The sequence below is a fragment of the Dendrobates tinctorius genome, unplaced genomic scaffold (assembly GCF_039654945.1).
Source record: "Dendrobates tinctorius isolate UK_male_01 unplaced genomic scaffold, ASM3965494v1 ptg000223l, whole genome shotgun sequence".
NCBI lineage: Eukaryota > Metazoa > Chordata > Amphibia > Anura > Dendrobatidae > Dendrobates > Dendrobates tinctorius.
Genome location: NW_027361890.1, coordinates 4,946,745 through 4,960,419, shown reverse-complemented (window position 1 = coordinate 4,960,419; position 13,675 = coordinate 4,946,745). Strand labels below are relative to the sequence as shown.

General features: G+C 43.5%; 1 protein-coding gene across 5 annotated transcripts in view; it reads right to left on the bottom strand.

Annotated features, from left to right (window-relative positions):
- KIAA1755 (KIAA1755 ortholog) overlaps positions 1-13,076 on the bottom strand; it is a 96,162-nt gene extending 83,086 nt beyond the window's left edge. For 2 of the 5 annotated variants that reach the window (XM_073555267.1, XM_073555268.1), the window contains exons 1-3: positions 12,994-13,076; positions 8,169-8,282; positions 5,206-6,562 (exon numbers count right to left, since the gene is read on the bottom strand). In XM_073555267.1, coding sequence (XP_073411368.1) covers positions 5,206-5,998 — 793 coding nt within the window. In that variant the 5' untranslated portion in view covers positions 5,999-6,562; positions 8,169-8,282; positions 12,994-13,076. Of the gene's footprint in view, positions 1-5,199; positions 6,563-8,168; positions 8,283-12,938 lie in introns of all 5 variants that reach the window. The other 3 variants (XM_073555264.1, XM_073555266.1, XM_073555265.1) reach the window with 3 other exon arrangements.
- Between the last annotated feature and the right edge of the window lie 599 nt (positions 13,077-13,675).

Sequence of the window (13,675 nt, the reverse complement as noted above, 5' to 3'; positions counted from 1 at the left end):
GTCCATACTTATTTGTTGGGTCTGGTGTTTGGTCTCTTCACTGGGTGGAGGGTGGTGGGTTCAGCTTAGGGCTGGACAGGAGACAAGGACAGGGTGGAGGCCCAGGCAGGCACACCTTCAGTGTAAACTCTGGGTTGAGGGAAAGTCAGGGTTTCCTCTAGTCTGAGGGACACCGCAGGGGCCCCGGGGTTCAGCCTAGAGTTACCTAAGCTTCCCGTGACAATACCCATCATACATATCCTCCATCCCATAGTCGAGTGCCCATATACCCATCACACATCCTCCATCCCATAGTCCCATGCCCATATACCCATCACACATCCTCCATCCCATAGTCCAGTGCCCCTATACCCATCACACATCCTCCATCCCATAGTCCCATGCCCATATACCCATCATACATATTCGCCATCCCATAGTCCAGTACCCATATACCCATCACACATCCTCCATCCCATAGTCCCATGCCCATATACCCGTGATACATATCCTCCATCCCATAGTCAACCATTATGACATCATAATGAGCGGCGGGGCTTGCAACCTATGACGACATCAGCGTCGCCATGGCAACCACTATGACATCATAACGAGGGGCAGGGCTTGATACACACACACACACTTTTTCCCCCCATTATGTAGATAGGGGCAAAATTGTTAGGTGAATTGGAATGCGTGGGGTTAAAATTTCACCTCACAGCATAGCCTAGGACGCTCTTGGGGTCCAGACGTGTGACTGTGCCAAATTTTGTGGCTGTAGCTGCAACGGTGCGGATGCCAATCACAGACATACATATACACACACACACACACACACACACACACACTTGAGCTTTATATTAGATAAAAGACTTTATTCTGTGTATTTACCATGTAACTTATAGGATTATTAATGGATAGGTGTGTTATAGATGCCTCTCCATTACTAATTTGTGGGCTTGATGTCACCGGACAATACAAAGGTTCGCGTTCGCCCATCTATAGGAATCAGTAATTTCAACTCCTCTAAATTTCATACAAGGAAATGCAGGTCCTTGAAATGTAAGTCCTTTGAAACCATTAGATATTCTTTCTGTTGCCTGGATCCTGAGATATTAGTATTTTAGTTCATATGCAAATTAGGTTTTAAGTGCTCTGGGCATGTCAGAGCACTTATGGAGCCACTGCCTCCAAAGATTTTTCCTCTACTCAGCACCAGCCTCTTCAGCTTGATTGATAGCTGTCTGATTTCCTAGCCTGGTGCCTGACATCACACAGGCAGTATGCTATCCATCGAGCTGAAGAGGCTTGTGCTGGCCAGGGAAGCAAACTAGGGAGACTGAAGTCCCAGGAAGTGCTCTATCATGTCCATAGCACTTAACACCTCATTTGCATATGAATTAAAATGCAAATTTCTTGGAAATGTGGCAACAACAGAGGATATAAAGATGTTGATGATTTTATACTTCAAAGAGCTTAATGCACATTTATGTGGTTGGGGGGGTGGATTGAACTTTTTGACAGATTGCCTTTAATGAATTTTGATGTGCCCCTATGATAGTTCCTCTATAATGAAAAACTTCAGAGTTCATGAGTATAACGCCAAAGGGTGCAAAGATTGTAGCTGCACACTAAAATCAGAATTTGATGTGGTCCAAAAAGTCCTATGCCTTAATAAAGAGACCAGTATTACAAATACTTTTTTGCATTAAGACCCAGGTGGCCGAGTTATGCCCCTCCTCCACTGCAATATTATAAATTAAAAATAAAAAAAAATTAAGCCAGAACATATGTTGGTATAAGTGCAATGCATAGATGTGCATTTGCAATATGGCTGTTTAACAAGTAAAACCTAATATAAAAACAAAATGAGCAAATACCCTGTACTAAGTAAATAGTAATAATACATGTAAATAACATAGGGGACTTAGGTAACATTGTCTTGATCAAATCAATGTAAAAGCCATCCCACCGCAACAAGGTGCACCCCAATCGGAACAGTATCTAATCAGGTTAGGTACCATCCTGAATGGTGTACACCTTGTCGTGGTGAGATGGCTTTTACGTTTTTTTAATCAAAACAATGTTACCTAAGTCCTCTATGTAATTTACATGTATTATTACGATTTAAGCTGGAGTCACACATAGCGACTTACCAGCGAACCCGACAACGATATCAGCGTGTCAGGATCGCTGGTAAGTTGCTATGTGATTGCTGGTGAGCTGTCAAACAGATAGCTTCACCAGCGATTAGCACAGCGACGCCGCGCGCGTGGCATCGCTCTGTTCGTTAGTGCTGATGCCATATTCATGTAAAAAATAGAATTAAAATAAAAAATATTGTTATTCTCACCTTCCGACGTCCCGCGCAGCATTCCCGCCTCTCTCCACGCTCTGGTCCCAGTAATCCTTTGCGAGAATTACCACGATGACGTCTGTTCTCGCGGTCATTCTTGCAAAGGATTACTGGGACCTGGAGCGTGGAGAGAGGCGGGAATGCTGCGCGGGACATCGGAAGGTGAGAATAACAATATTTTTTATTTTTTTTATTATTTTACAGCTGATCGCTGGTCTCCCGCCCGTCACACACAGCGATGCGTGCCAGCCAGCGGGAGATCAGCGACGAAAAAAAAATGTCCAGAGGTTTCTTGCAGCGATCAGCGATACCGGCAGGGGGGCTGGTCGCTGATCGCTGTCACACACAGCGATCTCGCTGGTGAGATCGCTGTTGTGTCACAAAAGTTGTGACTCCGCAGCGATCTCGCTAGCGAGATTGCTATGTGTGACGAGGCCCTTACTTACTACAGGATATTTGCTCATTTTGTTTTTATCTCAAGTTCTGATTATAAATAAATACTCAAAAAATAATTCAGTCTAAATCGCCATCATACTTTCCCTAAAGTGTTCATGAGCTACATATAACCAAGACAATGCCAGGTATCCACAAGACTAAAGCCCCCGTTACACATAGCGATATCGCTAGCAATATCGCTGTAATGTCACTGGTTTTTGTGACATTATAGCGATATTGCAAGCGATATCGCTACATGTGATACTTACCTCCGACCGCTCCCCCGCTGGTTATCGCTGATCGCGCGAGAAGGTCCTGGACCATTTCTCGTCGGGCGCTTCCTGGAGGGCTTCCTGTGTTGCCGACGAGCGACGCGTGGACATCAGGATCGCCGCGTCTGACAGGTAAGTAGCGACCCCCGACCCCTGCTATGTCGCTGGTGAGATCTGCCTGTGTGGCAGCTCACTAGCGACCACTTAGCAATGCACCAGCGATCGATATCGTTGTTGGGATCGCTGGTGCATCGCTAAGTGTAACGGTACCCTTAGAGACTCTATACTGCCAATTTTTATTAGGGAGTCTGAGGGTGTGTGCACACGCTGCGGATTCTGCTGCGGATCCGCAGCGGATTTGGCCGCTGCGGATCCGCAGCAGTTTTTGCTGCGGTGTACAGTAGCATTATACCCTATGAAGAAAAAAAAAAAACCGCTGTGCAGACGCTGCGGAATTTTCCGCACCGATTTACTGCGGTTTCAAATTCGCAGAAAGAATTGACATGTCAATTCTTTCTGCGGATTCCGCTGTGGTTTGCCATCTCCTCCATTGAGGAGATGAAAAACCGCAGGGTTAAACCGCAGGCCAATCCGCAGGTCTTTTGACCTGCGGATTTACCTGCGGATTTTACAAAATCTGCGCGGCCAAATCCGCAGAGCATTCCGCAGCGTGTGCACATAGCCTGAGGCTACGTTCCCATGATGGGCATTTGGGAAGGTGGGGAGTTTTTGATGTTGCAGATTTTCTGCACCTATTAGGTAAATTAGGTTCCTTGTGTTTTTTTCATTACAATTTTGAGAGTGTTTTTATTCAGTTTTTGTTATGTCATGTTTTAAATAAAACTGCAGGGTTTATGATACTTCCTGGTATTTGCCTTGGACAATACTTCATTTATATAGTCATGATTGGATTTCATGCATTTTTAGTGCGTTTCTGCAGCAGAGACGTAATAAAAATGCACATGCGTTTTTCACATGCAGATTTTACATATCTAATTCTATGGGGAAATTCTGTACATAAAACTCAGTCTACAGGAAAAGGAAATTGACTTGTTGCGAATCTCAGACATGTACTGCGGGTCCGTTTATGCTGGGTAACAAAAAAAAAAAAAAAAAAAAAAGGGAAAGCATAATGAGCGTGAGATTTGAACTGCAAGATAATGTGTTTTTTGGGCAGCAAAAGTAAGCAGCATCAAAGTCTCACCAAAAACTCATCTCGGGAGCGTATCCTAAATGTTTTTGTGTTAAATATTCTCTCCTTCAGAATGCTTTGAGGAGAAAATACCGTACCTACACAAAAGAGCAACTGATGAAAGATGTCTACCTTTGAAATGGACTGCCTGCGGATATGGTGGGTCAAAAACAGCTGTCAGAATCATGTGGTTGATACATCAGTCATTGATGCATTATTTGAGGACTGAGTGCATGGCAGATCTGCAGCTGTGGTCATAGCCTTTATGAATGCAAACACAAAGCTGTCAAATGGATGAAACTTAAAAGCTGTTTAACTATATCTCAAGTATCATGTTGCAAAATCAAACTAAAACCATAATTTTTAGGATCAATCATTCCTGACATGTCAAAACTGAGAACTGTACTTACTGTAGTTAACTCACTAAAAGATCTGTAAATGAAGTAATACTTGTATAAAAGGTCCATACGAACTAGTATTGGGCTTTACTTTATACTGGGACCTAACTTTTGGATTTTATACTGGCACCTAACTTTGAGTTTTGTCAATATAGCTCTAGCTTCAGAGTAGATTCTGGTTTAGCCCAACTTGATCTTAAAGTTATTACTCGAAATGAGAGAAAAGTCCAAATACAGTACCACACTTAATGATAGGCTGTGTTGTATCGCAGCTCATACTCAACCAAGAATGAAATGTGAGACCAGATACAAAATGGTACCTTGACTGCACACGCTTTTTCTAGTTCCCGATACATTGATGCTATCAGTATCCCTCCCTGTAGCATTGGAAGTCAATATTTTCAACCATGCATCATTATAGGTGTCTACCCTTCCATAGCTTTAGAGGTTGGTTATGATACTGCAGTTCACAAATATAGTCACACAGGTTCACCAAAGGTTAAACTATATTTTGAATGCAGCCAAGTTCAAAAAGGTTTTTACTATAAAACACTCTCATGCACTTACTGATACCTTTTCCAGAGAACTTAGCCCGGCTAAGTCTAGGAGAACAGACCGCAGATACCCTTCTCCAAGTTCCACCATACTGATTTGAGTTGCTATCTATGGCAAGGCCATCTCCTGATGATGAAGAGCCACGCTGTCCTTTTAGGAAGGAGAATCTGTGCACAAGGGATGGAGAAGAACAGTCTGTTCCAGGTGAAGAAGTCACTTTTTGATTTCTTGAAGTACCTGGTACTTGTATGTCTCCAGATTTTGAATCCGTTTTTCCAAGGAAAAGCCATGAAGATGTTTGATTTTGAGGTTTACGACGAGAACAAATGGGGCTTTCTAAGGCAGCAAATGTGCTGGACCTACTAACTGTCTCTTCCAAAATCCCAGCCATTGGTGCTGAGATAAACTTAACTGGATTCTTAAGAGCAGCAAGGTATGACTTTCGAAAACGACACTTTGTTTCCTTGACATTCAAATCTTTATTGAGTTTTCTCCTAAGGCATGGGGTGCATACCCCTTCCTCACTGGTCTGAGTTCTCCCACACACCCACTTATTATTAGCAACACTTGAAATAGGATCTCCGTTGACTTTTGTAACCCTCGTACAATCCCCCATTTCCTGGTGGCAAGAATTGGATGGTTTATTTTCTGCAATGACAGCAGTTTCTAAAAGGTCTACATAGTCTCCTTCCAGATCTTTGTTTGCTGTATCATCCAATTGTGGTGTCATGAGATCGCTGGTCTGACCTCCAAGTTCCTCAAGCTCTGCTAAGTCTATAAAGGAATATGAGGTTTTGTTCTGCGTGGACATTAGAGTCACATCAATACCATGTTTGTATTGTATTTCCAAGGAAGTTTGACATGATCTTCCATCTACCCCGTCATCTTACTTGTTGATATGATATATGAGATTTCCAGTAGTGGTTGATGATCATCCCAGAGATGGGACAATGTAAACAACACAATTCCGGCCAAATTTATTTTATTTGATGTTTACCAAATTACTCTTTCAAATCAATTTTGGTATTTTGTTTCTTTACAGATTTCCAGTATCTCCAGGAATGTGTCCACACTGGGCAGTCAAAACTTTCAATTAAATGAGATCTCTGCATAAATGGAAAAATCCTTGTCACTCTTTAAATGTCAGCCTACTATTGAACAGCCTGATCCTGTCATAACTTAACATCCTCAAGCAACTCCCAAGAAGATAGTGCAGAGTCAGTGTTCCAGTGCATGTCTCCACTTAGGAGTCCATATGGGGACCAGCCATGCTGTGGACACCAAGCACTCAGCATGGAGTCTGCAATTAAACAGTACATTAAGCAGCCTTGTAATCACTTTGTAATGAAGCAACACGACCAGGCTTCCAAGAGACCTGCACAAGGAATAGAAATTGAATTAGGAATATGCTTTATGGACATAGGATGTGTGCAAATACAAGGGAATAAAGCAAAGGCTGTGATAAACAATTGCACAGGCAACAACCCTTGCCGTATGTTTACATTTTCCTGTGTGCCTTGTCCTATTTTTCATAGTGAGGCAAAAAACAAATGTTTATTTAGTGGGAGTTCATTGGCATTTATCCACCAAAAGAAAGATGAATAGAGCAGACTACTAAGTGCATGCAGCCAAGATATTTACACATCACGAGTCCCTACGATCTGGCATGAAAAAGACAATCACAATGAACGCTACTGTGGGTAAAATTTTCATTTCTATCAGTAGCAATTTATTTCATTAAGAGGCAAATTTAAAAATCACATATTTTTACAAGCATTTTGCAATTTTACCCATTTAAAGGGAATCTGTCACCAGGGTTTTTTTTTTACCCCATCTGTGTGTAGCCTGATGTAGGGACAGAAACTCCAGTTTACAGCGATGTGTCACTAACTGAGCTACTTGCTGCAGCTTTGATAAATTCACTGTTTTATCGGCTGTAGATATAGCAGTTCTCTAAATGCTGCACACTGTGTAACTCCATCCTCATCACTGATTGGCTGCTTTCTGCTCATGTACAGTGTACACAGGAAGCTGCCAATCAGTAGTGGGAGGTGGGGTTATACAGAGGTCATTAATAGGCTTGACTACCTGGAAGCAGGTTTACTAGTCCTCCAGTGATAATCTCCTGCTGATAAAACAGTGATTTTATAAAACTACAGATAGCAACCCAGTAAGTGACACATTGCTGTTATTAGGGTCTCTGTCGCTACATCATGCTGTTCTCAGATGAGGTGGCAAAAATCTGGTGACAGATTCCCTTTAAGAATCTGAGACAATTACTTCAAGGGCAGGAGGTTGTGAAAGAAAGCGGTGCACAAGGCACTATTTAGCCCGTCTTCAATGTATCATGCTGAGTTTATAAGACGACAATAAAAACTATTAGTATATATATGCCTTATGGGAGGAACCCAACTGAGAACAAACAAACTGCTAATAGATGTTGCCCGCTCGGACCCGAGCGCCAACATGTAACAGCACCAGGCACTGAAAATAAAGGGAATATGACTGAAGCTATAAAGTGAATGATCAGACGACATGCAGCGTAATATTAGTACCTGAAAAGTGGACTGTTTTTGATATTGAGGGACTTAGTTGTGGAGAGTATCAATTAATTTAGGTGGTCTGGAGACGTGAAATACTTCTATAGGAATCTGATCGATGTGGGTAACCATACTTATACAAAATTGTACCCCCAGCAAGATCAGCGACACTATATGTCTAACTAACCGCACCATATAGACCCCTCTGTAGTCACAGGTGCTTTGTACAAGGCTGCCTTGTAACAGAAGCCCTATTCTTTGGCTCCCCATTATGGCTGACAATGCAGCCAAGTGCATTCTGGGAAAGCAGCCGTGAAGCGCAAGATAAACTACACAAAAAGGAAAGAATGAAGCATACTAGAAAGCCATTGTACATGTGGTGATGAGCGACAGCACACGTCACCAGTCTGCACCTAATGAAGCATAATAAGTACATAATACCTTCCAGTGATGGACGCCTGCAGGAGTCACCTCCAAAACTTCTGGCTTGCACTTCTCAGGAGGGGCTGCCAGCTCCAACTTGCTTCTTACACACCTCCAGTCACCAAGCTGATCCTGCCACAAAAAAGAAGGGGACAAAACCCCAGCACCTACAGTCAAGCAAGCCTCCCCTTGAAGGACCCCCTCCCTGTGCCTTCCATTGATGTGATTGGAGGGCTGTGTTCCGAATTTAGCTGCACCAAAGACAGAGGAATGTGGAGACAGAGCTTGGTGTCAGGCTGTCAGACTTTAATAGAAGCCCCCTCCCTTCCCCCACAGCGTGCTGGCACTGATCACAAGCTAACAGTTGTATCAACAGTCACCTGCTGGGACTTGTACCCATTCACACACCCTGACAGAGTAAAAAGTGTAGTGTGCAGTAGGGGATGGGCTGGACCGTGTGCCGTATCTGTTGGATCCTCCGCAGAATCACATTCCCTTATGTGCTGTTTGTTCCAGCTGCAGAGATTTAGCATACAGATGAAGCAGAGCTGCCTGCATCAAGTATCCGAGGCAGTATTGTTACTATGGTGCGATATCTCTTAGGTTGTGTTCACACTTACGTCTGTTACGTTTTGTCAAAACAGAGAAGGGGAATTAGGCCACGTTCAAGCTAAGTGCACACGTTGCAGAAAATTTCTGCTCAAAAACCTGAATCCCTTCCCAGAAACCGCACCTATTTTTCCGCGGCGGTTTTTGCACGGTTTTGATGCGTTTTTTTCCGCAGCGGTTTCAAACCGCATGGAAGAAGCCAAAACCGTGGAAAAATCCGCAAAATTAATGAGCATGCTGCGTTTTTTACCGCGATGCGTTTTTTTCGCGGTAAAAAACGCATCAATGTGCACAAGAAGTGCAAAATGCATAGAAATGGCTGGGAAGCTTATTTTTAGCGGTTTTATAGTGAAAACCGCGGTAAAAAACGCTGTGTGTGAACACAGCCTCACATTCAGTATTTGGTGAGTTTTTTACCTCAGTATGTGTAAGCCAAAACCATGAGAGGAACAATCAGAGGAAAAGTATAAGGCCGGGGTCACACTAGAGAGGAATACGGACGAGTGAGAGGCGCTAAAAGCACGCATTACACACGGACAAATGATTCTCTATGAGTTTGCTCCCAACAGCCGTATATTTCTCGGGCGTATTCTACGGTCCGTGCCAATCGCAGCATGCTGCGATTGTCAGCGTACTACGACCATAGTACGCCAATGCAAGTCTATGGGTGCGCAAAAAATACGGATTACACACGAACCACACAGGTGACTTGCGAGAAATACGCACCCGGTGTCTTTTAGAAAAGCTGGCAATTCAGTGCGCTATACAGTAAACTCACACTGACAGGTTTAATAAAGAAACGAAAGAATAGATATAGACACAATAGAATACATATACAGTGGGGAAAAAAAGTATTTAGTCAGTCAGCAATAGTGCAAGTTCCACCACTTAAAAAGATGAGAGGCGTCTGTAATTTACATCATAGGTAGACCTCAACTATGGGAGACAAACTGAGAAAAAAAAAAATCCAGAAAATCACATTGTCTGTTTTTTTTTCATTTTATTTGCATATTATGGTGGAAAATAAGTATTTGGTCAGAAACAAAATTTAATCTCAATACTTTGTGATATATCCTTTGTTGGCAATGACAGAGGTCAAACGTTTTCTGTAAGTCTTCACAAGGTTGCCACACACTGTTGTTGGTATGTTGGCCCATTCCTCCATGCAGATCTCCTCTAGAGCAGTGATGTGTTTGGCTTTTCGCTTGGCAACACGGACTTTCAACTCCCTCCAAAGGTTTTCTATAGGGTTGAGATCTGGAGACTGGCTAGGCCACTCCAGGACCTTGAAATGCTTCTTACGAAGCCACTCCTTCGTTGCCCTGGCAGTGTGCTTTGGATCATTGTCATGTTGAAAGACCCAGCCACGTTTCATCTGCAATGCCCTTGCTGATGGAAGGAGGTTTGCACTCAAAATCTCACGATACATGGCCCCATTCATTCTTTCATGTACCCGGATCAGTCGTCCTGGCCCCTTTGCAGAGAAACAGCCCCAAAGCATGATGTTTCCACCACCATGCTTTACAGTAGGTATGGTGTTTGATGGATGCAACTCAGTATTCTTTTTCCTCCAAACACGACAAGTTGTGTTTCTACCAAACAGTTCCAGTTTGGTTTCATCAGACCATAGGACATTCTCCCAAAACTCCTCTGGATCATCCAAATGCTCTCTAGCAAACTTCAGACGGGCCCGGACATGTACAGGCTTAAGCAGTGGGACACGTCTGGCACTGCAGGATCTGAGTCCATGGTGGCCTAGTGTGTTACTTATGGTAGGCCTTGTTACATTGGTCCCAGCTCTCTGCAGTTCATTCACTAGGTCCCCCCGTGTGGTTCTGGGATTTTTGCTCACCGTTCTTGTGATCATTCTGACCCCACGGGGTGGGATTTTGCGTGGAGCACCAGATCGAGGGAGATTATCAGTGGTCTTGTATGTCTTCCATTTTCTAATTATTGCTCCCACAGTTGATTTCTTCACTCCAAGCTGGTTGGCTATTGCAGATTCAGTCTTCCCAGCCTGGTGCAGGGCTACAATTTTGTTTCTGGTGTCCTTTGACAACTCTTTGGTCTTCACCATAGTGGAGTTTGGAGTCAGACTGTTTGAGGGTGTGCACAGGTGTCTTTTTATACTGATAACAAGTTTAAACAGGTGCCATTACTACAGGTAATGAGTGGAGGAAAGAGGAGACTCTTAAAGTAGAAGTTACAGGTCTGTGAGAGCCAGAAATCTTGATTGCTTGTTTCTGACCAAATACTTATTTTCCACCATAATATGCAAATAAAATGAAAACAAAACAGACAATGTGATTTTCTGGATTTTTTTTTCTCAGTTTGTCTCCCATAGTTGAGGTCTACCTATGATGTAAATTACAGACGCCTCTCATCTTTTTAAGTGGTGGAACTTGCACTATTGCTGACTGACTAAATACTTTTTTGCCCCACTGTGTGTGTGTATTATATTATATATATATATATATATATATATATATATATATATATATATATATATATATATATATATACATATACACACACACACACACACACGTCATTGTGACAAACATATATATATATATATATTTATATTTCACAGAGTTCTTCATAGCAGAATAGCCGCTAATTAACTCTATCAAATCATTCCCCAACCCGACATGAAATGACACATGGTTTACATTCAGTAAAGCATTTCATTTCATGTTTTTTTTATATGTCCCTGACTAATAATTAGATGAGGGTTTGTGTGCAAAATTTGGGAGTTGTAGTTGTTATTTTAAGGGGTTAATTCTTTGTTAAAAAATGCGTGGGCTTCCCATTGCCCTATATTGGTGGTGAGTGGGTTAATCTAACAAAGGGTTAATGTCACCATTCGATTGTAAGGTGACATTAACCCTTTGTTAGATTAACCCATTCGCCACCGCTACAGGGCAATGGCAAGCCCAAGCATTTTTTTAACAACGAATTAACCCCTTAAAATAAAACCTACAACTCCCAAATTTTGCACACAAACCCTCATCTAATTATTAGTCAGGGACATATAAAAAAAACATGAAATAAAATGCTTTACTGAATGTAAACCATGTGTCATTTCATGTCGGGTTGGGGAATGATTTCATAGAAGCCGGCAAGTTAATTAGCGGCTATTCTGCTATGAAGAACTCTGTGAAATATAAATAAATATATATATATATATATATATATATATATATTTGTCACAATGACGTGTATGTATATATATATATATATATATATATATATATGTATTTATATATGTATATATACACATGTATTCTATGTGTCTATATCTATTCTTTCGTTTGTGTCATAAAACCTGTCATAGGGCTCCATTATATGTACATTTTGTAAGCCGGCGAGAAAATCTCAGCATACGGATTACATACGGATGCTGACATGCGCAAAATACGCGACCACACCTTGATTACGGATGACATACGGAGCACTATTTAGGGGTCTGTCATCCGTATTACGCATGTAAAATACTGACCGTATTTTGCGCAGGTTAGTGTGACTCCAGCCTTATAGAAACATGTCACCACTTCTGTATTTATCACCCACTCCTGGTTTTGGCTTACAGATACTGAGGTAAAAATACTGACCAAATACTGAACGTGTGTACATGGCCTAATATAAAAACGTCACCTCTTCTGTATTTATCACCCACTCCTGGTTTTGGCTTACAGATGCTGAGGTAAAAAACTCACCAAATACTGAATGTGTGCACATGGCCTAATAGAAACATGTCACCACTTCTGGATTTATCACCCACTCCTGGTTTTGGCTTACAGATACTGAGGTAAAAAACTCACCAAATACTGAACGTGTGCACATGGCCTAATAGAAACACGTCACCTCTTCTGTATTTATCACCCACTCCCAGGGGTGGATTAAGGGTAGCCAGGGCCCGGGGCAGTTCAGACTCTGTGGGCCCCCCTCGTCACGTGACGGGGGTCACGAATCGTAGAGCCACACTCTACATAGAGAATAATGGGGCCTCCAGCACCGACCTCCATCCGCAGAGCCACACTCCACATAGAGAATAATGGAGCCTCCAGCACCGACCTCCACCCGCAGAGCCACACTCCACATAGAGAATAATGGAGCCTCCAGCACCGACCTCCACCCGCACTCCACATAGAGAATAATGGGGCCTCCAGCACCGACCTCCACCCGCAGAGCCGCACTCCCCATAGAGAATAATGGAGCCTCCAGCACCGACCTCCACCCGCAGAGCCGCACTCCACATAGAGAATAATGGGGCCTCCAGCACCGACCTCCACCTGCAGAGCCGCACTCCACATAGAGAATAATGGAGCCTCCAGCACCGACCTCCACCCGCAGAGCCGCACTCCACATAGAGAATAATGGAGCCTCCAGCACCGACCTCCACCCGCAGAGCCGCACTCCACATAGAGAATAATGGAGCCTCCAGCACCGACCTCCACCCGCAGAGCCGCACTCCACATAGAGAATAATGGGGCCTCCAGCACCGACCTCCACCTGCAGAGCCGCACTCCACATACATGGCTGCTCTCATTGCTCTGTGCGCACAGGACCTGTGATGAGGTCACAGGAGGGGAGGAGACAGGGGTCACATGATCGGGGGCCCTGACACCTTACCTCCTGTGATCTCATCACAAGCCTTTGCACGCTACCAGCAGCATCAGCGTTCACGCTACTTGTAGATGCTGCTGGTAGCAGAGCACATAATGCCGCCCCCACGGTCACTCACTTTTAGGTGGGGAGAAGATGGAGTGCCATTGCAGCAGCCAGCAGGAATGTGGTGGGGGCCCCGGGGCTGAAGCCCCGCCTGCCCTGCCTATAATCCGGCCCTGCGCGGTGGCGGATTATAATGGGGCAATTTACTGGCCTGGGCTGTGGGCCCCTTAACCCCACTGGGC